Below are 27,644 nucleotides of genomic sequence, written 5' to 3' on the forward strand. Positions count from 1 at the left end.
AAGTAACGATTATATCGGCGGGTGACGTTGGTGACACGAACGATCCAACGAATGAGCAAATCAGCATTATCCACAAACGGTATTGCGAAAAATCTCTGCAAATGCGCAGTACGCGATGCGCGGAAAAAGGAGGAGGATGGCAACAAACGGAATGAAGTCTACTTCGAGTTCCGTCCTGAATTTGATATCCACAAACGAGATGCAGTCAGCGGGATGTTCTGGTTTGAACCAACCGGAGCCAAACAGGAAGGAACATGTGACCCCCGATTTGTCTGCCTCAGGTCCATTCCAGTTGCTTTCTCTAAACAAAATGTAATTACATAGCTTTTTCATGCAACTCCTGCCAATGCTATGATATCACGAACTCCGATACCCCGGAGGCAACTAACGCTGAATCAATCCCTATGGAAAGAGAACAAAATCACAAAACCACCACCGCCACCTGCTGCTTCCTGCTGCTTCCTGCTGCATCCTGATCCTCTCGATGAACTGTTAAATTTACACTCCGTTGGTAGGATGGTGTTGAGATGCATGAGTAGATGAAGAGAAAGAATGTCCGGGATTCATCAATGCTTGACCAGCTGGCCCCATGCGATGTTCAGTAGTGAGGTCAACGACGGGGGAGCTGGTTGCAACAGGGGTGGAGGCAGGAAGACTCGCACCGCCTGCTGCAGCCTTACTGGCCTCTTTTCTCTTGCGCAGTGCAAGGTTGCCACGAATACCAGTCAGATACTTTTTCGCTAGGAGAACGAGCTCCCTTTCCTCAGTACTATGCTTTATAGCATCCAGCATCCTGGCGACTTGTGCGTCAGACTTCAGATGAGGACATGTGCGCGAATAACCATAGTGGGCAAGACCACAGAGGGGACAATGCTCAACACCAGCCAACCTCAAGCGACAGGAACCAACTGGGTGAGCCTGCTTGCATGCAATACAAGTGGGTTGCTGAGTTTGGTTAGGTTCCGCACTGCCATCCATGGCGAGCGGCAAGTTGATGGGAGCAATTCTTTCGAATTCTCGAGCTGTGGCTTGCATTAGCGAAATGCGAATAACCCCAATTGAAGGGGGATCGGGCACTTACTTTTAGTCTTTTTGGGGATGATGGCCAGTTCATCACGGTCTAGCTCAGGGGCCAAGTCAGACTCGGAGTCAACGGCGTCTTCGACCTGGTACTCTCCGTCGCTGTCTGCTAGTCGCATTATATGATCATCGACGGGGGACGATTCCCTGGCAGTTTTGCCGTAATCAACATTGGTACGCTTCCTCTTTCCACGACCAAATGTCTCCGCTTTTCGCCTGGCTTCCTCGGCTGCAGCTTGTTCTCGCTCGCGCAGAATGTTGTCCCAGATGTCAGCATTGGGTACAGTCTGCTCAGTCTGCTCAGTCATCTCCTGGAGGCGATCCTCCAGATTCTGGTTATCGTTTGCCCACACCCGAGCAAAGCTGAATTGGGACTCCGGGTCACCTTCAACGGGCGCCTTAGCTTGTTCGGCTTGACTGCGATCAAGGAGCTTATCGACAGACTCAGAGTCATATCGTACATCGCCAGAGTCATCGTCATCAAACAAGGCTTGAGCTCCATGACGGAGCACAGACTCAAGATCTTGCCCGTCATCTTCTTCCGCCACCATGCGGTCAATAAGAACGTGGTCTAGGACCATCTTCTTCTTGCCTATTTGCATGATCTTCTCTTCGGCACTGCTCCGGGTCATAAGCTGGAAGACAAGAACCTTGTTCGTTTGCCCTATCCGATGAGCACGCGACAACGCCTGCATGTCTTGATGGGGGTTGAAATCCGGGTCCATAATGATCACAGTATCTGCAGTAGCCAGGTTGATCCCCACTCCACCAGACCGAGTCGAGAGAAGAAAGGCGAAGTAGGGCGAATCTTGTGCGTTGTAATCGTCGATCGTCTTCTGCTTCTCGAGCGAAGTCATTCTACCATCGAGGCGAAGATGTGGTAAACCCATTCCGTCGAGGAAATCCTCGATTATGTCGAGGTTTTCGAGGAACTGACTAAAAATGAGGACCCTATGGCCACGATCCTTGAGTTTCGGGAGCATCAATTCCAACAATTGAAGTTTACCAGCTGCATCCACCAAGTGCCGATGAGATTTCATCCTATCAGCAGTTCTCTCCTCGATGGCTCTGCTATAGACGAATGGATGACACAGACATTTGCGCAATTGCATGAGAATATTGTTCAGGTTATGTCTTTCGGCCTGCTTCAAAGCCTTTGCCCCATTGCGCTGAAAGATAGCCTTGATCAATTGAGGGTTTTTGGCAAGGATAGATTTGTATAGTTTCTTCTGTACCACAGACATCGAGACCGGAACAATAATCTGGGCAACTGGGGGAAGAAACGTGAGCACTTGCGCTTTTGTCCGTCGCAGGAAAAAAGGCCGTAGCATTTCATGCAGCTTTGTAATATTCTCCTGTGAAAGCGTGCCGTACTCTTGTTCGAGATCAAAGGCCTTCTTTGACGGGTCGCAAAACTGAAGCAAGTTGAATAGTTCTCGGATGTTATTCTGGAGCGGAGTTCCGGTCAAAAGCAACTTGAACGGAAATCTGATTCGCGACAGTGCTTCATAAAGCTGGCTCTTGTCATTCTTGAGCCGTTGGCCTTCGTCAACAATCAAGCCGGCCCAGGGAATCTTTGCCAGGAATCTGCGGGATGCATCATCAACCATCGTCTCATACGAAGTCACGACGACGTGGCATCGGAGAGTAGGATCGTCATCAGCATACATCTCATGCTCTTTGGCAAGATTGCGAGAAAATGCAGACCCGTAGTATGTCACCACCCGCATTGAAGGAACCCATGACTTGATTTCCTTGCGCCAGTTGGGACAGGTGGAATTAGGCACCACCACTAGGAAAGGCCAGCATCTATGGTACTGAATCAGGGTAGCCATGAAGCCAATGACTTGTATTGTCTTTCCAAGACCCATCTCGTCGGCAAGAATAGCATTTTGCTGTTTGAACCACATGTAGTAGAGCCAATTGACACCATCATGTTGGTAGTCCATCATCTCACCACCCGTCATAATGGTGGGCTGATGGTCTTTGACCAGATCAGTTTGGAAGTTCTTCTTTCTCTTCTTGGCCAGATGTCTCCTTAAAGTTTCTTGGTTCGGCTGACGGACATATTCCCGTTTGACCCAGTCCGCAAAAGCAGCTTTGAAGTCCTCCCATCTCTCTGCATCACTCCGATCAGGAGGCGTATCCCAGACTACATCCTCATACGGAAGGCCTTTGAATTTGACATATACCTGAGACACATTGTCAATTCGCTCCAGGTCTGTTTCATAGGACCGCTGCTTGCTTTCTCCAGGCGGCGATGAGCTAGAATAACGGACGTCGAAGATGATATCGATGCGCAAGTAGTCCTCCGGAACAGCCTCTTCAATAGTCCTTTGCGGTGCGAGGTTCCTCTTAAGAAAGGCCCGACGCATGATATGGTTAACAAAGCCCCAGACCCAACTTCCAGGCATCCAGGTCGCGTTGCCGTAGGACTGATTCTTCCATTTGATAAGATACTCCCGCTCCGCTTCTTTCGCGGTTTTCGCCTTTGGATCGACTGGTCGCCAGGCAACTATAGCACCGACTTCTCCCGGTACTGAAGCACAGTCCTGGCAATGCCACGTAAGATGAGCGACGTCAGATAGATGCTCGAAGTGGAAGGCTCTATGACAAGTAGTGCAACGGAATAGTAGATTAGCCACATTATTGACCCGCGACATATCGATGAAAGTTATAGGATCCTTCCCACCGTTCTGCTGCCGAGACTGTTGCTCCTGCTTCGGCGTTAGACGATCCCGCAGTGGCCTTGACATGTTCCCTTCGCGATTGCAGATAGCACAATGGCCCTGATGAGGAACAATTGGGTCTTTCGAATGAGCGACTCCCAGGCAATTGCGGCATTGAAGGACAAACAAGTCTTCGGTGACTTTAGTAACAAGATGGTCTCGGGCAGCCCGAGGACCCAAGCATGAATGGTGGAAACTGCTGGTGCATCCCTGGCAGAATACGAGAGGCCCTTTCGCATAATCGTCTCCAATGACATGGCAACTCTTGCACGCGCCGCGATGTCTTTCTCGGAAAGGATCATTTTCCGGCATCTTCTGAAACTTTTCTTTGGCACCGAAGTACTTTTCATGATGTTTCAGTGTGCCCTCATTCTCGGAAATTTCGTCCTCATTCCGTTCACGCAGATTCTTCCGTAAAACCTTTCGAGTCCTTGTCGACTGACGCGTGCCTACTGGGGTACTACGGCGGCTGTCTTCTTCGTCCGATAGCAGGATCTCCGAGCGCGACTTACTCTTTCGAGCTCGTAACATGCGACGCCCCCTTGTTCTTGTACCAGATGAAGCGATAATATATTCACTGGAAGAATAACTTCCTCGTCGTGGGTGACCTATCTCGTCATCGCTACTCAAATCTCCGAAGAATGCTGTGAACCCAGTATTTCTAGCCCGGGTAGATCGCTGAGTACTTCTCCTGGTCCGCTTTCTTGCGTCGGACAAGTCCGAGTCTTCTTCCGATGTTTCGTGGGATTGAGATGAGGCTGATTCATTGGGGCCGTATTGGAAGAAATTCGATAGGGCTTGCCGTCCATTTTTGAGAGTTTCAAGCTGCTCGGATGAGGCCTGAGAGATCGGACGGTTAGTTACACGATACGCGGGCAAAAAGGTTGCAAATGCAACATACCTTTTGGATCTCGCCACTTTTCAGCCTAACACGATACAGAAGCCCGCCCTCTGTCTCAGAAACCTCCTCACTGATGATGTAGAGAGCTTCAAAGTGTCCAGGTAGGAAGTCGCAGTCCTCGATAACACTGCTGGGGGCAAGTGGAACCTCAACGACAGGCCGCGGTAGCTGAAGCTCTGAAGGACTTTCTTGGATCAAATCGCGTTCTGGTGAATCTTGCTGAGGTGGGAAATCATCTTCAGATGCCTCGATCTCTGGCATTCCAGACTCTTTCAAGGCTCTTCCATCTTGAGGCGCTTCCGAAGTGCGAGCAGCAGGGCCGCTCTTGAACTTGGCAAGAAGCTCCCCAACAAGGCCGCCTTCGCTATCAGAGTTGTCCGACATGTGCTGGTCTGGTCTTTGGTTCTGAATTCCTGTTCCGTCAAGGATATGATATTTCAGGATTGAAGCATGAGCTGACAATGGCAACGGAAGTCCTATGTGGGCCTGTATAATCGGAAGAAGAGAGGTAGGTTGTGGTATTCGTTGAAATCAAATATTGAAGATGAGTTGACACCGGGGTAAGGTGACGCTGAGGTTGAAGGCTCTAGAAAGCGAGTCGAGACGGTTGACTTTTGTGCACAAAAAAAGAAAGAGAAATGTGCCGCTTCATCGTCGAGAAACTGTATAGCAGCTGCGTCTCTTCCTGAGACGGTGATATTAATTAATTCATGCGGACGCGTTCTATCGACGCGATTTGGAAAGGAATAAAGATAATGCGCCTATCTTATCAGGGACTTGGTTTTGGTCACGGTAAGTGGCGGGCGGTGAGTTTGATTGCTTTCTGCGGTACGGAGTAAACGGCTGGGACTCTCCTGTGGGGCTCTATCTACTGCTGCTCGTTTTGGATGATGATCAGTTTTAAGTGAATGATAAATAAGGGAAGAAGACTGCAGGGGATTGAAGAATCCACACTGCCCCCCGCCTTGATCCACATGCCACAGACTCGAGGTGGGAAGTATGGAAAAGTAACATTATAGACTACAGTGGCATCTATTTGCCAACGCCCAACCCAGCATATATGAAACATGATGAACCAACAAATCCAACCCCCATCCACTGTCAAGACTTCCCAAACAGTCTACAGAAAAGTGATAAAAACCTTAGTCATTTGAGACCGAGACCGCGCACAAGCTAAGAGACATCACTTCTTCCGGCTCTTCGATTTCGAGGCGGCGTTGGACGAAACACTAGCAGCTCGCGACGTGGAGGCTGAGTTTGCTTTGCTGCCACCCTTGACAGCCTTCACCTGCTTGTTCTGCGAGGGGCGTCAGTAAGAACTATGCAGAAGCTATCAATAAGAGGTTATGACTTACAACTGCACCACCCTTGGTTTTCTTCTTTGCAGGGGCCTCTTCTTCATTCTCAACCTCCTCTTCGTCCCGATCACGGCCGCGACCTTTGCCACCTTCACCATTCGCCTTTCCATCTTCAGTAGTCTCGAACTCCTTAGCGACAGTATTCAATAGTGTGGTGCACCGACGCCCGATTTCAACAGGTGTCCGGCTGAGAAAGAACCAGTCGAAGCGGAAGAGGGGAGACTCGCGAATCTCGTCGCGGATTTTCTCATAAAGACCTTCGCCATCAACCCCATACTTGTCCAGCATGACCAGCAAGAATCGATCTTCTTCTTCCGTATAGACCTTCTTATTAGTAGTCGACACCGTGTAGTTGATTTTGAGCTGCTGAAGGGGCACGCGGTACATCTCCATCTTCTTGCGCAACATCTTGCGCTGATGGTTCATCTTGCGAAGCTTTTCCTCCCCTTGATCGATGACGCGAAGATACTTAGGATAGTCTTGGATTTCGGTGTATCGTTCCCAGAATACTTGAGCGTACTCCTCGATTTCGTCCGGCTCCTTGCTATCCACCTCGGTAGCAATGCCGGCATAATCAGTGCGACCGAATTTAGCTGAGCCATTGACAAACTGCTGGAAATCACGGCGGTTCCAGGTAGAGAAGCCCTCTTCGGACATCTTTGCCTTTTGTGCCTGCTCCTCTTCCGTCAACGGCACGGCGTTGTCTATCTCTTGTTGCTCCAGATCACGCTCGGCTTCACGCTCACTGAGCTCTTCATCAGGACCGTCCGCTAGAGGAACCTTATAGCCAATCTCTTTGTGGAAGTACGCCGTTTCCTTCTCCTGAAGCTCTTGAAGCCCCGGGGGGAAGAATTGCCAATCATGGACGGCGATTTGCTTGGGTGCGCGCGGAACCTTCGGTTTAGGATCAGCTGTTCTGCCACCGGTGGCCAAAGCCTGACGATAGTACTTGTCGATAGAGTAGAACTGCTCCTTTCGCTCGCGCTTGGCTGGGTTGATCCAGTTAATTCCAATGTCTTTCTTGCGATCGGCGAAATCTTGACCATTCCACTCGTATGCACTTTCCGAACTAAACTTCTGGAGGTCATCGATTCCAAGCTTTTCGTACTTCTTGTTGAGCTCCGCGGTTCTTTCTTCACCCTTGCGCAGGATAGCATCGATGTCATCTTCCGACAATTTGTTCTCCGTAGACAAAGACCCCGTTGCGCCTTTCTGGGTGAAGACGTTGGCAGCTCCATGCTGAATCATGCCAAGGAGCTCGTCTTTCGATGCAGCATTCTTGGTTTGCTGCTGGGCACGCCCTTGTTGAATAACGAGTTGATCCAACCGCAATTTCTGCGCAGCACGCTCTAGAACCTTTTCCTCAATGGCATTTTCTGTAATGAATCGGAATACAACAACCTGCTTGGTCTGACCGATACGATGAGCACGATCCATGGCCTGCAGATCCGCCTGGGGATTCCAATCACTGTCGTACAGAACCACAATGTCGGCGGTCGTCAGGTTGATTCCCAATCCACCTGCTCTGGTTGTAAGAAGGAAGATGAATTTGTCAGAGTCAGGCTTGTTGTACTCATCGATGGCGGCAATTCGATCCTCATGAGCGGTCGTACCGTCAATGCGGCAATACTTGTACTCTCGGAACACGCAGTAATCTTCCAGAATGTCGAGAACACGACTCATCTGGGAGAAAATGAGCACGCGACTGCCCTGCTTCTTCATGCGCGCCAGAACCTTATCAAGGATTACCATCTTTCCCGCATTGTCCACAAGATGCTCATCCGTTGTGTATGGAGGACCTGGCTCAGCGCCTTCGAAAAGGTATGGATGATTGCAACACTTGCGCAATTGCATGACAATATTTAGCAAACGGGTCTTCGATTCGCGCTTGCCGGCAGCACCATTGACCGCGTCGATGTCCTTCTCTAAGATTTTCTGGTACCATTTGACTTGCATTTCTGACATGGGTACGTATAGGTTAATTTCCTTCTTAGGAAGCAGGCTCTTCTCCACGTCGTTCTTGACACGGCGCAGCAGGAAAGGCCGCAAAACGCGGTGAAGTTGTTGCACCACAGTGTCCTGGTCAGCATCCTGACTGGAGAACCATTGATCAAAAGCCTCCGAATCACCAAAGACATCCGGTAGCAAGAAGTTCAAGAGAGCCCAGAGTTCGTGCAGGTTGTTCTGCAGAGGAGTACCAGTGATCAACAGACGATTCCTTGAATGGAAGACACGAATGATCTGTGCCAGTGAAGACTCTTCGTTCTTGATACGATGAGCCTCATCGATGATGATGTACTCCCAAGCAAACTTCTTCAAGTGACTCTTCTCGCGCAGAACCATTTCATAACTGGTGATACAAACGTCGAAGTTCTCATCCAGAAGGCGCTCGTTGATCAAGCGATGCCGCTCTTCCTTGTCACCCTGCAATACCAGGACATTCACCTCAGGAGTCCACTTTCCAAACTCTCGCCTCCAATTGTCAAGTGTTGATTTCGGGACTGCGACAAGGTGTGGTCCAGTGATTCCGCAAACGTGTCGGAGGTAGCCAAGGAAAGAAATAGTCTGCAACGTTTTGCCCAAACCCATCTCATCCGCCAGAATACCAGAGATACCGTTTTCATGGAGGGAAACAAGCCAGTTCAGGCCGGCAATCTGATAGTCGCGCATCTCTCCCTTGATGAAGGGCGGGGATTCCCGGAAAACGGTGCCCGTTTCGCCGCCACTCCTTTCGTCTTTGAGAAGCTCGGCATCTTCTTCTTGTTCTGTTCTGCGGCGTCTGTCGGCACTCGCACCACCAGAGCGAGCCGATCCCTTTTTCTTAGCTTTTGCTTCCTCCTCTTCATTTTGCCGGTCGATCTCCGCCATGATCTCTTTAATTCGCGGGTTGGGATTTGTTTCGATGAAATGACGGAATAGATCGGTGAGGTCGAGGAGGTAGCGAAAACGACGGATGGAATCATCTTCCTACAGTAACACACAATGAGTGGCCGCTAGCGCATGGATATGTAGCATATCCACCTACCATTGACTCGTCCAAGCGACCGTGCTTTTTACCCAGGATACTTTTTCTCATGTGAAAAGCTTCGGATCGTCGTCTGCGCCCATCCAGAGGCGGTGCGTCGCCTGCAACACTGCTCGCCGTGGTGTTGGGGTTCGTATCAGTATCCTATTGCGCGCCCGTTAGCCCATCTATGCGTGATAGCAGTGATCAACATCGGAGCGTTAGTACCGTGTAGTCGGGAGTGTCCTAAAAGTTCGAAAACGCCCTGGTGGTTAGCGAAAACATCCTTAGAGGATAAATGACATGATTTAACAGGTATTGTTCATGGCATGAATGCGCGCGCTTACCGTCATTTGCGCGTCTGGTCTATCAACTGGCACCGACGTGATGGGCTCTGCAGTTGCATCTGTCATTGGGGTGTCTGCCTGTGACGGCGGGTCGGAAGTCGGAATGTGTGAAGGAGCCATGACTTTCCAAAGCGCACCTTGCGCAGGCAAGTTCAACTATATCGGGAGAAACGCGATCTGATAGTATACAATCGGACCAGTATGGAGCGAGTGAAAAAGACTGATGAGAGAAGATTGACACTCCTCTGAGTGTGATATGATTGAGGACAAGCCTGGTCACACGATTCTCTTTGAGATGGAGGACAAAGGTAGGGTGAAAAACAATCGTAGTGACGGGGGATGATCAAAGGACGAACCTTGGAAAGAAGTACCGCCTCGCAGTCGCGCCGGGATGGCGAATGGAAATTCGTCGGCGAAGCGCGGCCCCTTGACGCGCTGATTGGCCGGGGAGACGCGCAAGCTTAAGGTGAGTAATAAATGAGTCAGCAGGGGAGGAAAAGAGGGGAAAACTCGGGACTCGGGAGGAGGAGGTCCCTCCGTAGCCCGTACTGCAGGGCACGCTGGCAGTAACTTACTGTACACTCAGGATAAGGCGCTTGCCCAGAAGAGCAGAGCGGAAAACAAGTTTCCCCGCTGTGGGTCACGTTACCCGGTCAGAAGCAAAGAAGGATCAGCTGCGCCAACATTCTCCCGATCGAATCATCCTTGAGTCAACATCGTGTGTCTACTTCACTCTCCCACTCCCTTTCTTTCCCCCTTATCTACATCGTCCTCACTTGTACTGTCACCCTTTGTGAACCATATCTCTGGAATATCTTGATATTGCCCGCGCCTCCTGACCCTTTCGAGTAATTGTCCGCTCCCCTGTTGGCAGCCAACGCACGGTTCAAGTCACCCCTCCTAGTGGCGGTTGTGACGACGTCGCCGTCTCTAAGACTTTGTCTCAAGTTTCCTGCAACGCTACTTCTTCTGCTGCAGTCCACTTCATTATGGACTCGATGAGATCTTTGAACACTTCGTTGCCGAAATCGACACCCCGCCCGCAGCCCCCTGAGCAGCTTCTTCAATCGTTCAAGGCGGCTGCCCTCTCAGTCACCAACCTCTACAAGAATGCCGTTTACGAACAAGCCCAGGCCAAGCAAGCAGGCTATCAAGAAGCAATTGAGGACCTATTGCACTTTCTAGATCGGGAAAACCTCGGGTTGGGTGATGGAGAGGGCTGGAAGGTTCGACAGTGGGCCACGGAACGGAGCGACGGCATCGGTGCCCATAGCGACGACGACGAGGTTGAGAAACAAACCAGAGGCACAACTTCTGCTGCAACTCGCAAGGCACAGCCCGAATCCGAGTCGACACGACAAGCATCCAAGTCAGCATCTCCAGCGGTCGACGAGCCGAGCGCCCCGCCACCCCAGGCTTCATCACCCCCGTCCTCCCCACCGTCGTCCGAACCTAGCACCTTCGACAGACCTACAATCTTTACTTTCACTGCCGGACCAGCCTTCCCACCAGAGCAAGATATGGACATGCAAGCCTCGGATAGTTCAACACCCTTGTCTCAAGACGGCGCGCCCGTCAGCGTCTCAGTACTGCCTCGAAATGCCCGGCAGCAAACCCGTCATAACAACTTCTCACGACCTAACCCTCGATCATCCACTCGCGAGTCCTCCGTCGGGCTTGGCTCGAAACGCAAGCTCGCAGTACCGGATTTCTTCGACTTGTCCGGCCTTGGGAATCGAGACCTGTTTGGCGGCGGCAAGCGAGGCCGCTTCACCTGAAAGAATATTGTATCGACGATTAGACGAAGTTCATATTCCTATGGTTACGCAGCGGTTATTAGTACATTGATCCATTTTTTTTTTGTTTATCCTGGTGCATTTGTGGGAGTATTGCATGCGGTCTTCAGGCCACGGTCATTTATCTTTCTTTCCGTTTTCACGCTCATCCTATCCTCACTGTGTTTCCTTTCTTCACATCCACTTTTATCCACCTCTCATTTCTCTTCCTTTTTGATTCATAATCATCCAATCTATAGAGGTTGACAGGCTTTGGCGATACCCGGCGAGGCAGCTCGTGTCAATGCTAATCGTATAAACATTTCATGCACTCATTCCCAAGTGACCCTTCTCAATCATGGAGTAGTTTCGATCATTCGAGCTAATATACACAACGCCCTGAGTAGAATACAAATCACAAACAAACTTCAAATTTGAGTATTAGTTGAAGGCCCTCCAGATGCCCATGCCGACCAGGGTTGCGGAAATAGTCGCAATGCCGAGACGTCGAGATCCCATCTTGTACTTGGTGGCGCTTTGCATAATTGTCTTCTCTTGCTTCCTCAGGTTGCTCATGCCCGTCCAGTAGCTGTAGACACCGAGGCCGATAAATGCGGCAGATCCTGTGTTCCTTGAGGCTTAACCACCGGGGCTTTCAAGCGAGTTGGGGCAGACGGAGAGAAAACTAAAACCAACCTGTAATGCGGCAGGATAGACAGTCATCGTAGGATTCTTCGGCGAGCATGCGCTTTGCATCCTTGGGCTGAACATCCCAGCGCTCAGTTTCATTCGAGGAGGAAGACATGTTGAGCGAGGGCGGGGAGGAAAGTATGAAGTCCGGAAGAAATTATGAATAAATGGAGGAAAATAGATAACTTGAATTGCTGTATACAAGCTCAATCCATCGAGCATGGAAATCCCCGAGACCGAGACGGGTAACTTATCAATCGGATTCATCCGATCGATAAGGCGGAGGTAGACGGCAGAACGCGGGCGATTTGGAGGCGGATGGCCTCATTTCCCTTCCCCGACCTTCACGCCCGGACGGACCATGACCGCACACTCCCATTCCTCAGCCCCGTCGAGTTAGGTCGCCATCATGAGCGGCCAAGTCGATGCGCTTTATATTTACGATGAGCACACGTCTGTTTCTCTCCACTTCTTCTCCCCCATCTACTGACGTCTGTCCTCCAGCAATCCGATCGTCGAACAGGTCTACCGCTCCCGTCCGCCCTCCGCACCAGTAATTCGCTCTCTCTTTCTCGCCCATGCGGCCCCTCGCCCCTCAGTGCTGTACTTGCCCGGTGCGGTTCCACCGGTGACCGTCTTCTCCATCGTCCAGTCGAATCTCACCTTCCTCGCAGTCTCCGAGGTTGACTCGGAATCGCTGCTGGTGCTAGAGTTTCTACATCGAGTCGTCGATGTCCTCGAGGAGTTTGTTGGGGCGCCATTGCTCTCAACCAAGCTACAGGCCAACTACGATGTGGTCGCACAGCTACTTTACGAGATGTGCGATGGCGGCATCGTGTGCAACACCGAGCCCAATATGTTGCAGGAGGTGGTGGAAATGCCAGGATGGATGGGGAAACTCTTGGGCGGGGTTGGGTTGGCTGGGTGAGTAACTATACTTTGTCGATAACCCCGCCACTTACGCATACGGGGCAGCTCTGAGTCAATTATACTAACTTCTGTGGTCCTGTCAAAACAGTTCATCCACGCCAATCCTCGGCCAGCCCAACGCATTGAAGCAATCTTTGTCGTCCGCCGCCGCAGCACAAGGTCCCGCGATACCTTGGCGGAAATCCGGTGTTCGTCATACCTCGAACGAGATATATGTTGACATAATCGAGTCCTTGTCGGTCACTATCGCTCCGTCCGGTCGTTTGCTATCAGCTTTGGCCTCCGGCACCATCGCCTTTACTGCGAAGGTCTCCGGTGTCCCAGATCTCCTTCTCTCCCTAACGGCGCCCGGCGGCCAGAAAGCCTTGGGGCAGAAGCTGGAGCTTCCTGTTTTCCACCCCTGTGTGCGATTAGCGCGATGGCGGGAACGGCCGGGGGAGCTCAGTTTTGTTCCACCGGACGGACGTTTCATTCTCGCCGGGTATGAGGTAGATCTCCTACCGCTTGACCCCAACCTCGACCAACCTCCCACCCACATGGAGAAGCTTTTCCTGCCGGCTATCGTGGATGTTCGCAAGTCTCTCGGTCCAACAGGCGCCGAGTTCGAAGTGCGCCTGATCCTGAACACCAACTTTCCGGGCTATACATCCGTCAACCGGCCCGGAGTTGGGCGCAGTGGGTCGGGGTCATCGACCCCTTCGTTCCTGGGAGGTGGCGGGAACTCCACGGCGCCTGCCTTGGAAGAGGTCGTCGTTACAGTCCCCATTCCCATGTCGGTCCGGAATATCACAGAGATGCAAGCCAGCCGCGGAGAGGCCTTGTACTCTCCGGGGAGCGAGGTACTCGAATGGCGAGTCCCGACCAAAGACGCCGGTACGGTTTCCGGCACCGCAACCCTGCGGTGTAGCGTGGTTGGTCATTACGATGAGGACGATGCCGAAGACGAGCTGGAAGATGCGGACGCCAACCTTCTCCAAGGCTACTATGACCCAACCACGGCATACCAGGACCCGCAAACGGGCACCACAAAACGGAAGACCAAGAAAAAGAAGAAGAAGAAGGTCGTCAAGAAATCCTCTCGCGCAGCCGCGGCGGCTGCAGCAGACGCCGAAGCATCGGCTTCTCCTGCCGCCGACCCCAACAACCTCCTGGATGCCGAACAACCCCAACCCTGCCCCCCCTCCGACCCCTCCCAGCCGTCAACTCCAGCCCCTCCAGCTCCCTCACTACCATCAACACTCCTCCCCGAAGCCGAAGGCGAAACACAACATACAACCCCAGAAACGGGCGCCGAACCCGAACCCGAACCCTACAACGTCCGTCCAGAAAAGCCCCGCCACAACTCCTCCCCCAAACCCTCCAAAGACCGCCAGCCTGCCAACATATTCCACACCGCCCCCCGAAAGACCAAAACCCAACTCAATGCCATCCTCATGCCCACCTCCGCCTCGGTCTCCTTCTCCGTGCGCGGCTGGCTCCCCTCCGGTCTCAAAGTCGACAGTCTCAACATCGACCCGCGGAAAAGCCGCGGGCTCGGCGAAGGCGTCAAACCATACAAGGGGGTGAAGTACCTCTGCGTGAGCCAAAAGGGCGTGGAGAGGAGGTGTTAGCGGGTCTCAGGCTTCGGGGTTTAGTGAAAACCCGGAGCCAGACATCATCCCCCTTCCTCCCTCGTCTCCCTGTGGATGCACATCACACATCACGCACCTTCCAGGCATCTCCCAACATAACCTTCTCTATATCTCAAAATATATCTAGCCTGTGACAACCATGTTACTGTATATGGTCGGGTTGCTCATCTATCCCCTCACAATCTTCTTCTTGCTTAACCCTGTCACATCTCAAGTCTTTTCCGACATCTCTTTCCAATTTCTGGCTCATAGACCATCTGCCTCAATACCTAGGTTTTATTTGTGCAACTCTACGGGTTTTTGCTTCTCTTGACGACCACCACTACTGACTATCTTGACACGAGAAGGGAGATGTGACGTGACATGCATGCAATGATGATAAATAGACATTCAAGTCCACTGAAACCAAACACGCCGGAATTTGGCCCTTATTCTTCAGTAGATGCGTGACTCATAAGAAAATGATTCATAAAGTAGACGCCTACATTCTGAACAAGACGCCGGGAATAATCATGATCATACTTCCAATTTCTCTCACCGGCTAGCTAGCCTGCTAGCTACATAGGTAGGTAACCCCCACCACCGACTTAAATGGTATATATCCCCTTCTTCCTTCAGCAAATAACACAGCCCCCAGCCCCCCAAAATGCCGTCGGGTACAAATTATAATATACATAATCATAAACATAGGACCCCTAACCCTTTAAAAGCACAAACCAAAGCACAAACGCGCCAGATGGAAAATCCAAAGAAATTCGAATATCAGAAAAGAGTCATCCGAGAAATCAATGCACCGAACCAAGACTTATTCAGTAAATCAAACATCTGATTGTTACTTTGGCAATCATCGGAGGGATTTATTCATAGCTTGGAACCTCGGCGGTCGAGGAGCTGGAGTGCGAGGTATGCCACTGGAGATAGTATATGGTAAGTATATATGGCTTGATGGATTTTCCGTGTTTTCTTTTGTGGTTCAAGAGTGTCCAGAGTTGTGGATAAAGGATTAAAAATTAAACAATAGATGTCATGAGGGGGTTAAGGCAGGCATCAGATCATGTGACACCGGTTAAGAAGGGCATGCGGAAAACCACCAGGGCGAGAGGGTTAGGATCGAACATGCCAGGTCAATGTACGCAGGCCGATAGTAGCGGTTCGATTCCGATGCAAACTCGGGAGTTTACGAGTCGACCCTTATTCTGCCGATGGAGATGCGGACAGTAAGAAGCCTGCGTGCGAACCGGGATGGTGCATGGGGCAACAAATCCAAAATGACAACACTGACAAGTGGGGAAGAGAAGTAAGGAGAATATCACTCACCCGCAGCGACAATGGTGGCACGAGTAACGCCGGACTTGACAGATCCACCGCCGAGAGTGAAGAAATAGCGGAGCCAGCCGAGTCGGAGCTTCTCTCCGTTGCGATCAAAGTCCGGCGTCAGGCTACCAGCCTTTATGAAGAATTCCTGCTTCTTGCCGAAGGGTGGGTAGCGGACGGCCAGCGCGGATTCGATCCAGCCCGGGCTGGTGGTGATGGTGCGGCGGTGTACGAAGACGTCGAAGCTGGCCTTGCCACGGTAGGAGCCGCTGCCACTCTCGCCCACACCGCCGAATTCGAGAGTGGGGATGTGCAGCGCGGCGTCGTTGATGGAGACACCTCCGGAGCGGGTCTGGGAGAGAACTATTCGAAAGAGAGGTTAACTTGTGTGACTGGGTAATCCCCGGGAAAGAAAGGAAGAAGATCACATACTCTTCTCGGCTTCGGCCTTGGTGCCGAATGGGTAGAGAGCCAAAGGCGTAGACTGCACGCCGTTGGCGATCTCAATCGCCTCGTCGATGCTATCGACGGGGAGAATGGTCAACAGGGGACCGAAGCTCTCCTCGGCGACCAGGGAGTCATCGACCGAGTCAATCTGAATGAGCGTGGGCTCGATGAAGCGCTCTTTCTCATCCATCGTTCCTCCAAGAAGGATCTTGCCCTTGGTGTTATCGATCATCCTCTTGATTCGCTGGAACGAAGCATCATCGATGATGCGACTGAGGTCGGGGGAGGTCTTGGCTCCATGCGGGAAGAACTCGCTGTACGCCTTCTTAAACTCATCCACCACCGCGGGCAGGATGGGTTTCTCCACGAGCATATAATTCTGCGACGTACAGATCTGTCCGGCATTTGTGACCTTTCCCCACAGCATGCGACGCGCCACCAGCTTGGGATCAGCATTCTTAGAAATGATCGCGGGGTTGCGACCGCCCAGCTCCAGCACGACGGGGGTCATATGGGGCGCAGCTGCCTTGCAGATGATTCGGCCGACATTCGCACTCCCGGTGAAGAAGATCTTATCCCACCGCTCCGCAAGGAGCGCCTGAGTCTCCGGGACTCCTCCCTGCACCACGGTGTAAGCCTCCGGATCGAGCGCCGCCTCGATGATCCGCTGGATCACCGATGCGCTGTGGGAGGACTTTTCACTAGGCTTGACCACCACTGTGCAACCGGCGGCGATAGCACCAATCACCGGACCCAGAGTCAACTGGAACGGGTAGTTGAACGGCCTATAATCCATCCACAATTAGCTTATTCCGAACTTCCTCTTCCCCGGCAAACCAAGATAGTGAGCGGCAGCAGGCAAGGCTAGGCAAGGCAGGCCCACATACCCAATAACCAAAACACAGCCCAGAGGATCCTTCCGAATCTTCGGGCTCACGAATTTGAACGTGATATCGATATTCTCCGCCTTCTCATCTTTGACCCATTTCTGCAGATTGCGACACACGAAAACGATGTCGTTCAGGACCCAGTTAGTGTCGCCGAGCTCGGTCTCGAAATCCGGTCGGTTGAGGTCCCGTCGGAGCGCCTCGCGCATTTCCTCTAGATGATCTTTCACACTATTGCCAAGGGCAAGGATTAGCATTATGGCTTCCATAGTCCATACCTCTTTTGCTTCTGCGCCGGGGAAAATGAAGGGAATAGAACTCACGCCCAGTATAGCTTGCGGAGTTGGACCAGCCGGTACTCCACATCGCGGGTCTTGTGTGCATTGAAAGTCTGGCGCACCGTCGAGACACGGGACTGAATCTCCTCGATCGGAGTATTCTCGAAAGGAGGGATCTCTATTGCGCCCATTGTTGCGATTGTTGAATGGCTAAACCAAGGAAAGCTTGGGAGGAGGAGAGGAGGGACGGGGAGAGGGATGGAGGGGACGGAGGGGTAGAAAAGGCCGGCGGAGGTGAACCAAGTAGAAATAGAAGTAGGGGGGGGGGAGATGAGCGACAAAGGCAGGCAATCATCCCGGGCTTAAATTACGAGTAGGAGGAGTGAAAATGATCGTCATGGTGTGGCAGACCATGGAAGAGACCGGATGGAGGAATTGCGCCGACAAGAGAGCCCGGGACTCACCAGATCCATAGAACAGGAAAGGATGGATGGAGTGTTGATGAAAGCACATGCGGGTCCAAAACCAAGCCGGGTTCGGGGCATTTTCCCTCCAGCTCCTCCTCTCCCTCTCTTTCCTTCCACTCCATCCACTCCCCCGCTTCTGTACAGACCGCGGCTGGTCGGCAGCCCGTCTCTAATCATGTTCCCTTGTGAAATGAACACCTCGGTGGATTCTGTCAACTGCTTAGCTTCGGCCAAAAGTCGAACAAAGTAACAGTCTACCACAGTCTAACTACACTAATGTTTAGGCTAATGTTTAGCCTACTTTTCAGTGTTCACAGTGCACTGATTGAGACCACGCTTCATCCCCTCCTGATTTTTTTCCTGCACAGCTTCAGCAATGGCCATTGGCGGGTTGCACCGGCCTGGTTCCTGCATGGACTGTTAGAGAAGTTATAAAAAGACACGTTCGGAAATGAAGAGATACACTGATACGAAAGTCAGAACTTTAAAGGGAAAAAAAGAAGCCCTACTCTCCGTTGCACGGACCTGACAACCACAGCCATGGCCCACTTGTTACTCCCTCCCCCCCTTTCATCGCTCACAGACATTAAACAGATAAACGCTGGCTTGAATTCAACTCATCACTCATCATCGTACTCAGTACGACTGGCTATCAACTCCAACATTCAAACAAGCAAGAAAAGAGCACCAAGCAAACCCTCAAGGTCCTCCACCAAATCTGAACAAGCTCCCTTCTGCTGCGTCCTATGACCGCACAACTACCCAAGAAACAACGACTATTTAAAGAACTATAGCAAACCAATTGTACTCTATCCCCACCGCTTTTCAAGTCCATCTAAAAAGTCTTCAAGGTCCAAAAAGCCGAGACCGCAGAACGAAAGGACGTTTCCAAAGTTCGACCCCAAAATCGTCGGGAAATATAAAAGAATTTCAAAATCTCGTAACGAGGCAGTGACAAATCACCCAAGACATGTCAAGTGAATGCGCTTACAAGATTTCATCCTGCACGCTGACAGCCTTGTTGTACGTCTCGTAAGGGGTGATGGCTCCAAGAGCACGTCGTTGATGGGCGTTGAGGATCTCCAATCCGTAAACGTAGCTGGCGTTCACCCAACCAAATCTAATGCAAATAAGTTAGTGACCGGCGCGCAAGGGGAAAAATAGCTTCGTGCCATGCAACTCGGGAATTCTTACCCTTCACGGGGAGCCCCCTTGAAATCCACGCCTTGGTTGCCGTACTCGGCATCCACCCGATGTGGGTCAATGGGTCGAGTGACATCGTATTTCTCGACCACCACCCCGTTGAAATCCACAAAGGCCTTGGTGATCATATACAGCCACTTGTAGGTCAGCCGTTCGGCTTCATCTTGGTAACCGTACCGGATCAGTCCGGTCCAAGCAAGCATCTGCTGAGGCGCCCAGCCATAGGGGTAGTCCCACTGCCGGTTGGGACGATCCAAACCGACGACGCCCCGCGACTCCTCGGTTCCTGACACCAGGCCACCATACGCTTCGAATCGGTGGAGAGCCTTGACCATTTGAGACGCTTGCTGCGGCGTCGCGAGACCGGCCCACATCGCCCAGTAGGTGGTGGCACTCTCGTAGTTCGTTCGTTCTTGCTTGGCAGTGTCATAATCGAAGTACATGCCTTTCTCCTCGTCCCAAAGATAGGTGTCCATGCGCATCTTTCTGCGTCGGGCGCGACGGTCCCACACAGACGAGGATTCAAAGGCGATGTCCTTGGTGGCCTCCGTCCGGAACTCAGGAGGGATCTCCAGCTTATCTTTGAAGTAGGTGCGAATTACCCGCGCAATATCCACTTCATATTTGTACAAGAGCGAGTTAAGATCAACCGTGGCTAGGTTAGCGCAGACCTTCTCCAAACGGTAGCTGGTATCATGTCCAGACTCCCGCACGGCTCGATCATGCAAGAAATACTCGTCAAGCTCGGGCTCCAGGACTCTGCGCTCGTTGTAGGCCTGGACAAACTCGTCGAAAGACATCCCGTGCTTTTCAGCATACGGAGTAAGGATATGATAGAAGTGAGTCGGCTCCGTCTCCGGAGGGACACCACTGCCTTGAGGACGATACCTCGAAAGACCCGACACCGGGTCAAACCGCGGCTCCGCAGTCCAGACGCTGTAATACTCCTTGATGGCAGCAAGTGTCGCATTTCGAAGGAAGTCCATAGCGTCGGGCTCCAGCTTGATCCGCTCGTACACACGCAGTGCCATATCAGTCAAGAATGGCGGCTGAGAGCGCATCAAGTAGTAGGAGCGGTTAGCATTCAGAATCTTGGCGTAGTGCTTGATGCAGAAACAGAAGTTGATCACCATGGCCTTGGCCAAGTCAACTCTGTCGCTGACCAGTAAACCGAGCGAGATCATGTAACTATCCCAGCCGTACAGTTCGTTGAATCTTCCTCCCGGCACTACGAACGGAACTCCGGTGTATTCGGTCTTCTGGGTAGCCTCGTCAACCGTCTTGTCCATCGCCAAGGCCAGCATTCCAGGTTTGCTGTTGAGGTCCTTCACGTAATCGGGTGTGATGTTGGCGTCCAACATCTGGACATCCAGGCGAAGCTCGGGGTAATCTTCTGCGATCTTCTTGTAGTACTCATACTGCTCAGGAGCCCCCACAGGAATGTAGATCCGAGGCCTAGGGTCATCGGTCCAATCCTTGGGGTCCTTACCCGCTTCGGCGATGTTCGAGCCGTCAATTCGCCGAGTCAAGGCGGTCCAGAATGAGTTCTTGATAAGGCGGGAAAGGCGGGAGACCGGGTTCTCGCTCAGACGAGCCTCGTCCAGAACAATAGTCTTCCGACCGTAGTCCTTGGCGATTGTGAGTTCCTGGAGAAGATTGGATAGCATGTAGGTGCCTCGCAAGTCGAATCTGTTGTATCCCGATGATGCAGCTGTTCCTACGGAGAAGACCTTCGTCCATGTCAGCTTTCATTCGAACGTAGCCCACAACGAATCCGCTCCTACCTTTGGGCCGACGTCTTCGATGGTGATCTGCATGTTCTGATCCGTGTCTTCCCGTTTCAGGAGATCGTGCAGTGTTTTGTCGACATCGATAAGGAATTTGCGGTCGTTTGACGGGGTCTCATCTGTGGCAAGGATGCGTCAGTCAAAAGTACCTTGGTGCAGCCAAGAAATGCTTCTTTCTCGAACGTACCGTGACTGGCTCTCCTCGCTGGAAAACCGCCTCCCAGGAACTCTTGAATGTCTTCCCGGTTGAAGGACTTCAAAGTCTGTGATTGAAAAAATCGAGAAATGGTCAGCCACGCTTGTTGTGGGCTTATCTGACTCAGTCCGTTGTACATACCGATGAGAATGCTCGTTTGCGATCCCTGATGCGCGCTTTGCCATCGTCGCCTCCGTAGTAGACGTCGGGATCTGAAAAAGGGTCAAGCGACTGGTTCCGGCGGTGTTGGGCGCTTGAAGAGCTCATCATCGAAGGGGGGGGGGGGATGTAAGATGGAGGGGAGAAAAAGTTGCTCAGTGACAGGTGAGGCGAAAGAAAATACTAGGGCAAAAGAGGATCGGAGCAGGGGTTGTTGTTGGTTTGCCGGCTAAAGGGGGTAGCACAAGGATGCCAATAATTGACAACGCTAGGCTCGTTCGTGGCGTTGCGAACGACAGCTGGTTCGTATTGAAAGATACCAGCTGGGATCACGATCACAAGGAATGATTCCTATAAGTGGAAAGTAGAAGCAGTGCCAAAGGTAGATGTACTTCCAGGGTCTGCTGAAGTGCAGCTAAACAAAGAGGATGTCCCCGGGAGAAGAGGAATAATATTTTTGGCCACGAGTCGAAGTTTTGGCGTCCGCGGAATCTCGGGGTACGTCACACTCGGGGGTGGGTTCTTTCAGAGTAATTGAGGGTTATCGCGTGGGGGAAAAAAGGAGCGGTGTGCACTCGAACAACAAAGCTCAAACAGAATGTTGTTGTGAAAAATAAAAGTAGAAAAAAGGGGGAGGGGTAGAAAAGACTTTCTCGGGCTGGTCTGAATTCGTATCTTCTTTTTTAAACAACAGGGTTCAATGAGATGTCCCAAGAAAGAAGTGTGACGGGCGATGTGTGAAAAGGCGAGAATGAGGTTCCCTTGGAGACTATGACGCCACGAACCGATGATGTCGCCTGCTCCACTCAATAGCCATTTCTTGTTGGTATTTCGCCCGCTGACTTCGGTTCCAATGATGATAAGCCAGCTCTGTACCGACCGGTGCGAAATCTCCCGAAGCCTCGAGATTGAAATGGTTCAGTTACTATCTGGACGCTGTGCCTGCTCATGCTTTCTCTCTGCGTCCTTGACGTGGCGTTGGATAGCGGTGCGATAAGAGAGCAATCGGCGGCGGGGAACCACAAATGTGTCTCTGATAATCGAGGCACAGTACAGTAAGGTGAGGTGGACGCGTTTCACCCACCACCTGTACACAAAAAGAGAGCCATAAAAGAGCACATGACAGAGCCACAGAGAAGCAAGGAAGCCCAAAAGAAGTAATTGAATCAAGCTTGAAGACCAATTCTACCGTTTGGGTACGATGCTTGCTTGTTATCTTGTCTTTTCCCCCCTCCTGCATCATGTACTGTATTTGTTTTATCGATTTGGTCCATGCACATTGCTGCGGTCGTACCAGATCCGACTTAGCATTGGATTAGCGTTTCTCAATCGAATTGATCACGGGGGAAGTAAGATCGACATGATCGAGATGCTAAGACAATCCATGGTTTGGTAGCACGGTCGAATCATCATCACTCCGTTTTGTTACACACGGAGGTTGAGTCCTGCTGTCCTCGAACTGCGGGGGGAGCGTCGTTGGGTAGCTCAAATATTGTTGTTAAACAAGTGGCTGGCAACCCTTGATGAATACCTAACGCAATTCCGAAAGCCATGCACGATGCAGTGACAATTGTTAAGGATCATTGAATGCCATGGCAGGGCTTCGGTCCCGGCATAAGGTTGAGAAAGACTGCGCGGTCTCGGCAACGCCCAAAAGTATTCGCAATGCCGGCGTGCAGAGTCACAATCTGCCAAGGACACAAATTATTGTATCACTTGCCGAAGTTGAGCTGTTCTGGCCCGGGTTTCCAACCCAATATTCATGGTAGTAACTCTGTTGCAGAGTCTCGGGTCGTTAGTGTCTAGACTATCGTGCTCGGCGCGCTTACTATCAGCTGTCGATGACTTTATGTACTGGCCACGGACCGACCTGCCTCTTACCCAGGACTTTTTCAAGCTGGGTGAAGGTTGGACGAAGACGTTATCCTTTGTCAGGATTCTGTAATCCGTGAGGTTCTGTTCTCAGGGATCAGACAACTCAATGTCATCGTGGAGACATTCGCTCATTGCTGTTTATGGAAGGATGAAGCCAGAGCTGAGCGGAGTGAGATCGTCCCTTCCGGCCGTAAGTCGCGATAAACCCCTAGAATCATTCTCGAAACATTGTGCGCATGTACGGAGTACATCTGACTGTAAACATTCCGACCGATGACAGGCAATATGATATGTTGCCGATGAGTAACATGCTTTGCCTTACGACCAAGTACCGGTAGATTACATGCATACAGAAGATCAAGATAATCAATGTGATACGTATGGCTCCAAGTTCTGCAGTGACATATCAGTAACTTTGGTCAGCTGATGTTGAGTGTGTTATTAGCCTCAACAATGTGGCGCCTCAACACACACACTATTGCCTACAATGCTCAAAAATGACACATCTCCCCGTACTGGTATGGGTCATGTTAGTTCATCAGGTGGTACAGGCTCGCAATCTACGAACTCAGAGTGAGTCCCACCGGTAAGTCGGAGCCTTGATTAACCTTCATGTTAATTTATCTCTGAAATGACCATAGGCTAATGTCTCGAATGCTTCGAATCGCTGACAGCTCTGATTACAGCCTAGCAGCAACAGAGCTACCACCGTCAACAGTGATAGTCGCTCCGTTCACGTATGCACCAGCCCGGCTCCCCAGGAACAGACAAGCCCCTGCCACATCTTCCGGACTTCCGATACGACCCAATGGGATATTTCCCTCAATGGTCTCACGATGCGCCTCCAAGGTGGCGGCCATCATTTTACTCTGGAAAGGACCACAAGCCAGGGTATTCGACCTGCCAGAAAAGACGGCCATATTAGCTCAACTCTCATCGACAACCAGACAGCGAGGGCCGCAACATACGTGATATTCCTCCTTCCAAGATGATTAGCCAAGACTCGGCTCAGATGATGCAAACCAGCTTTACTAGCGCTGTAAGCAAAGGTCTCCAGCGCCGGGACCCTCAACCCGTCGATACTGCCAATGTTGATGACCCGAGCCGGGTCGCCCGGCGCAGCAGCCTTCTCGAGCAAGGGCGTGAGAAGCTTGGTGAGGTCGAACACCCTGTGGAGATTGAGAGTGAGGACCCGTATCCAGGCGGAAGATGGGTATTCATCATATGGGGCACCCCAGTTCGATCCCGAGTTGTTGACGAGAATGTGAAGCTCTGGTAACAATCAGGTAAGCGCTTCATGACTCTTGCCACCCACTTCAACTGCCAGCCCTCTCGTGAGGGGGACCGAATGAAAAGACGCAGCACTCACTACTCTCGCGCTTGGCCAGCTCTTCTGCCAATTTCTTGAGATCTTCCTCTTCGTAAAAATTGGCGGGAATAGCATAGGCCTTGCCCTTGCCGAGCGCATTGAGCTCGCTGGCGGCCTTCTCGCAGGCCTTCGCATCGCGCGAGGAGATATAGACGGTGGCACCGTTCGCTACATATCCCTCGGAGATCATGCGGCCAATGCCTTTGGCTCCGCCAGTGACCAGCACTACTTTGCCCTGATAGCTTGCTTAGCGTTCATGATACTCAACTGGAAAAAGGGGGTGTGTGCCGCTAGATTTTGCGCAACAATGCGACTAACCTTCACATCGAAGAGTTTCTGGACGTCCATGATGGGCTCACTTTCGAGTCTTCAGGGTCTCTATTTATAGATGATAGAGCTATAGATGTAGTGTACCTGCTGAAGAAATGGTTCACGTTAAAGCGTCGAACTCGCGAGCGGTGCCAGATGAAGCTCCTTATACAATGCGGAGAGAAGATGTCGGGGTAAACTAACCGACGGCCGAGCGATTACTGAGCGGCTTGGCACAAGATGCCGAGGCAATCCGAACTAAGAAAGAACAAGGGCACAGTTGGAAGGGTGAAGCACTGTTTCTTTGGTTTCTGGTTACATCCTAATATCTCGAGGAAGTATACCGACTTCTCAAAGGATCATTTTAAGAATCCGTGGTAGTCTTTGTACCTACAGTGATGCCTGGTGCCTGAGGTTGTAAGCTCCGGTCTAGAGATATACATGCCTGAGGCGTCGATCTCTAGACCGGAAGGACGGAGGACCGCAAAAAGTGAGCACTGCAGTGGCGGGGCAATTCCACCCTGTGTGTTTGTTATCCAGCAAAAGTCCAGCAGCCCACCTTTGGGACCTATACCCTCCATTTATCCACGTTCTTCTTGCATATTTTCCTTGGAGTATCTGAACCAATACGTATCCAATTGGGGATTTTTTTTTTTCATCCTTATATCTCCTTGTATACCACAGCAACCAATACAGCCAACCCTGCAGCCATGGAGGAGCTGCAAGCCCGACACCGCAAGGAACAGAAAGACCTGCAAGCGAAAATCACCCAGAAGAAAAAGTCCGCCACCAAGAAAACGCGCAAAGGGATCAACGATGAATGCGATCGACTGCAGCGGGAGCTCACGGAGCGACAACAGGCACAGATTGCGGAGTTGAGCGGCGAGCCCGTGGACGGTGGTCTCGAGGACCTCAGCCTCAACGACAGCAAGTCCGACGATGATGGTGACGAAGTGACGAGCAAAGACGACGTCAACAATTCTGCAGATGATCCCTCGGCCTCCACAACCACAACGACGACGACGTCGACGCCCCCAAGCAGCAACAGCAGTAGCACCACCGCCACCACCACGGCGGACACCCCGCAGCCCTCCGGCGGCCCGCGCCCCAAGAAACCGAACCGTCAAAAGGCCCGTCTCGCGCGTCGTGCCGCGGAGCAAGCGGCCCAGTCGGCGATCGCAGCGGAGGAGGCTGCGAACCAGACCGACCACCGGGGCAACGAGAAGGAGGTGATGGATGCCGTGTTCAAGCGCTTGCAGCTGAAGGAGATCGAGATCAACCCGGACGGACATTGTCTGTACTCCGCGATTGCGAGTCAATTGGACGAGATGGGTCTGGGGCTCAGGCCGGATCCCAAGAGGATGGTTCTCCAGGCTCCCACCCAGTCGCGTGTGGAAACGGTCACTTTCCCGAAGCACGATGGGTACCGGGCGGTCCGGGCGGTGGCCGCGGACTTCATTGCGGAACATAAGGATGACTTCGAGGCGTTCATGGAGGAGCCGCTGGATCAGTACACCAGGAAGATCAAGCTGACTGCCGAGTGGGGTGGACAGCTCGAACTGCAGGCGCTGGCGAGGGCATACGGCGTCGAGATCAATGTTATACAAGGCGACGGGAGGATCGAGAAGATAGAGCCGGGTGATATTGACGGACTTGATGACGAAGCGAGAAGTAAACGGGCCATCTGGCTGGCATACTACAGGCATACATATGGGCTTGGGGAGCATTACAATGCACTATCAAAGCAGTCATAGAGAGAGAGAAAGAGAAAAGCAGCAGAAGCGAGAGTCAATTTGAGCGAATCAGACCGGTGGATCCATCAGGGGATTGACTGATTCATGATGATGTGTATCCGTCTCCAGTTCCAGCCACAAGCGCACTACCGATGGCGCCATATGGAGACTCGATCTTGAACCACCCCGTTGCTGTCCTTGCCACCCTCATGTGTCTGGGCTGGCTGAAAGTACGCCACGCGCTCGAGACCATGCTCGCTTGGCTCGCGAAGAGGATCCATCTTGCATCGACCCTGAGCGTCATACGGGATCTGTTCACCCGGGTGACTCAAATGCTCCATGTAGGCCTCCGATGAGACTCCCCAAGGGGGTCCCTGCTGCGTCGGGTCCTTGTGCCTTGGAAACTCTAAGCAGATTAGATTGCCGCGCGGCGAAGGCGCCAGAAGCTGGGTGTGTCGCAAAGCCCAATTTGGTCGCATCGTTGGATTTAGTGCGCAGAAGAACTGTAGATACGTGTAAGCCCAGATTCTGGCTATCATGGGCGAAGACACGAGAAACGTAAAACAGGGATCAAGCTGAGTGGCCTTACCGTATAATCGTATATCAAGTCAAAGCAGTTAAGCGGTAGTTGTAGACTCTCCAACCAGTCATTCTTGAAAAAGTCGCCTTGCACGAAAGCGATTTTTCCTCGACCTATTCCAGCATCTCGGACAGGGTACTTGTCTCCATTCTGAGCCGCCTCGCTCTCACAAATATTGACTGCAGCATCGCTATACTCCAGTCCATAGGCATCGTAGCCAAAGCTCGCAAGAAGAAGCACATCCACTCCTCTGCCACAGCCGGGAACCAATGCTTTCTTTCTGTAGGTTGCTCCCTGTGCATCCGTGGCAATTGGGCCTCCGACGGTCGCGCGCTGCTGAATGAGGGTATCTTCCAATGCGGGATTAGGAATACCCTTGTCCCAAGGCAAATTTTCGTTCTTATCCCAGAGCTCAGCCCAGCCGTCAACATAGTCATCCCCTTGATACTTGGCTAACGTGTCCCTGACTTTCCGTTGCATGGTGGCCTTGTCTGAATCCATCATCTTGCTTGTGATTTCGCAGACTGTACGAAGACAAAAGGGCGTTTCGAGATATGGAGGTGGTAGATTCAATGGCACACTTCGAGATTTATGA

At 51.8% G+C, this 27,644-nt stretch overlaps 10 protein-coding genes across 10 annotated transcripts; 3 read left to right on the forward strand and 7 right to left on the reverse strand.

Annotated features, from left to right (window-relative positions):
• Positions 1–220: 220 nt before the first annotated feature.
• On the reverse strand, positions 221–5,435 carry BO72DRAFT_406621 (putative chromatin remodeling complex subunit (Chd3)). The gene is made up of 3 exons (XM_040942327.1): positions 4,711–5,435; positions 1,082–4,649; positions 221–1,022 (listed from the first exon to the last, which is right to left on the reverse strand). The coding sequence occupies exons 1-3, from the start codon at positions 5,092–5,094 to the stop codon at positions 499–501; spliced, it is 4,476 nt and encodes a 1,491-aa protein (XP_040800128.1). The 5' UTR covers positions 5,095–5,435; the 3' UTR covers positions 221–498.
• Positions 5,436–5,669: 234 nt separating this feature from the next.
• On the reverse strand, positions 5,670–9,759 carry BO72DRAFT_406622 (putative SNF2 family helicase/ATPase). Its single transcript, XM_040942328.1, has 5 exons — positions 9,420–9,759; positions 9,301–9,318; positions 9,094–9,237; positions 6,066–9,035; positions 5,670–6,007 (listed from the first exon to the last, which is right to left on the reverse strand). The coding sequence occupies exons 1-5, from the start codon at positions 9,537–9,539 to the stop codon at positions 5,894–5,896; spliced, it is 3,366 nt and encodes a 1,121-aa protein (XP_040800129.1). The 5' UTR covers positions 9,540–9,759; the 3' UTR covers positions 5,670–5,893.
• A 253-nt stretch (positions 9,760–10,012) lies between these two features.
• Positions 10,013–11,542, forward strand: BO72DRAFT_449154 (uncharacterized protein). The gene has a single exon (XM_040944956.1). It carries the CDS (start codon positions 10,409–10,411, stop codon positions 11,195–11,197), a length of 789 nt encoding a protein of 262 aa, XP_040800130.1. The 5' UTR covers positions 10,013–10,408; the 3' UTR covers positions 11,198–11,542.
• BO72DRAFT_147915 (uncharacterized protein) lies at positions 11,417–12,103 on the reverse strand. Its single transcript, XM_040939210.1, has 2 exons — positions 11,891–12,103; positions 11,417–11,817 (listed from the first exon to the last, which is right to left on the reverse strand). The coding sequence occupies exons 1-2, from the start codon at positions 11,997–11,999 to the stop codon at positions 11,636–11,638; spliced, it is 291 nt and encodes a 96-aa protein (XP_040800131.1). The 5' UTR covers positions 12,000–12,103; the 3' UTR covers positions 11,417–11,635.
• Positions 12,104–12,239: 136 nt separating this feature from the next.
• On the forward strand, positions 12,240–14,856 carry BO72DRAFT_449155 (putative AP-3 adaptor complex subunit mu). Its single transcript, XM_040944957.1, has 3 exons — positions 12,240–12,337; positions 12,389–12,808; positions 12,903–14,856. The coding sequence occupies exons 1-3, from the start codon at positions 12,294–12,296 to the stop codon at positions 14,422–14,424; spliced, it is 1,986 nt and encodes a 661-aa protein (XP_040800132.1). The 5' UTR covers positions 12,240–12,293; the 3' UTR covers positions 14,425–14,856.
• Positions 14,857–15,754: 898 nt separating this feature from the next.
• On the reverse strand, positions 15,755–17,562 carry BO72DRAFT_497401 (hexadecenal dehydrogenase; the record flags this gene model as incomplete). The annotated part of the gene is made up of 4 exons (XM_040948690.1): positions 15,755–16,122; positions 16,192–16,991; positions 17,094–17,324; positions 17,417–17,562. 4 exons carry the CDS (start codon positions 17,560–17,562, stop codon positions 15,755–15,757), a joined length of 1,545 nt encoding a protein of 514 aa, XP_040800133.1.
• Positions 17,563–18,706: 1,144 nt separating this feature from the next.
• On the reverse strand, positions 18,707–21,711 carry BO72DRAFT_147984 (alpha,alpha-trehalase). Its single transcript, XM_040939211.1, has 5 exons — positions 21,166–21,711; positions 21,016–21,091; positions 20,826–20,947; positions 19,033–20,771; positions 18,707–18,958 (listed from the first exon to the last, which is right to left on the reverse strand). The coding sequence occupies exons 1-5, from the start codon at positions 21,292–21,294 to the stop codon at positions 18,826–18,828; spliced, it is 2,199 nt and encodes a 732-aa protein (XP_040800134.1). The 5' UTR covers positions 21,295–21,711; the 3' UTR covers positions 18,707–18,825.
• A 1,932-nt stretch (positions 21,712–23,643) lies between these two features.
• BO72DRAFT_449157 (short chain dehydrogenase/reductase family) lies at positions 23,644–24,899 on the reverse strand. The gene is made up of 4 exons (XM_040944958.1): positions 24,746–24,899; positions 24,428–24,662; positions 24,027–24,330; positions 23,644–23,958 (listed from the first exon to the last, which is right to left on the reverse strand). Exons 1-4 carry the CDS (start codon positions 24,773–24,775, stop codon positions 23,739–23,741), a joined length of 789 nt encoding a protein of 262 aa, XP_040800135.1. The 5' UTR covers positions 24,776–24,899; the 3' UTR covers positions 23,644–23,738.
• Positions 24,900–25,446: 547 nt separating this feature from the next.
• On the forward strand, positions 25,447–26,490 carry BO72DRAFT_380662 (deubiquitinase OTU2; the record flags this gene model as incomplete). The annotated part of the gene is made up of 1 exon (XM_040941398.1): positions 25,447–26,490. The coding sequence occupies one exon, from the start codon at positions 25,447–25,449 to the stop codon at positions 26,488–26,490; it is 1,044 nt and encodes a 347-aa protein (XP_040800136.1).
• Positions 26,491–26,615: 125 nt separating this feature from the next.
• Positions 26,616–27,529, reverse strand: BO72DRAFT_512241 (putative thiol methyltransferase; the record flags this gene model as incomplete). The annotated part of the gene is made up of 2 exons (XM_040949434.1): positions 26,616–26,972; positions 27,059–27,529. The coding sequence occupies 2 exons, from the start codon at positions 27,527–27,529 to the stop codon at positions 26,616–26,618; spliced, it is 828 nt and encodes a 275-aa protein (XP_040800137.1).
• Positions 27,530–27,644: the final 115 nt, after the last annotated feature.

Source organism: Aspergillus fijiensis (genome assembly GCF_003184825.1).
Source record: "Aspergillus fijiensis CBS 313.89 unplaced genomic scaffold BO72scaffold_31, whole genome shotgun sequence".
NCBI lineage: Eukaryota > Fungi > Ascomycota > Eurotiomycetes > Eurotiales > Aspergillaceae > Aspergillus > Aspergillus fijiensis.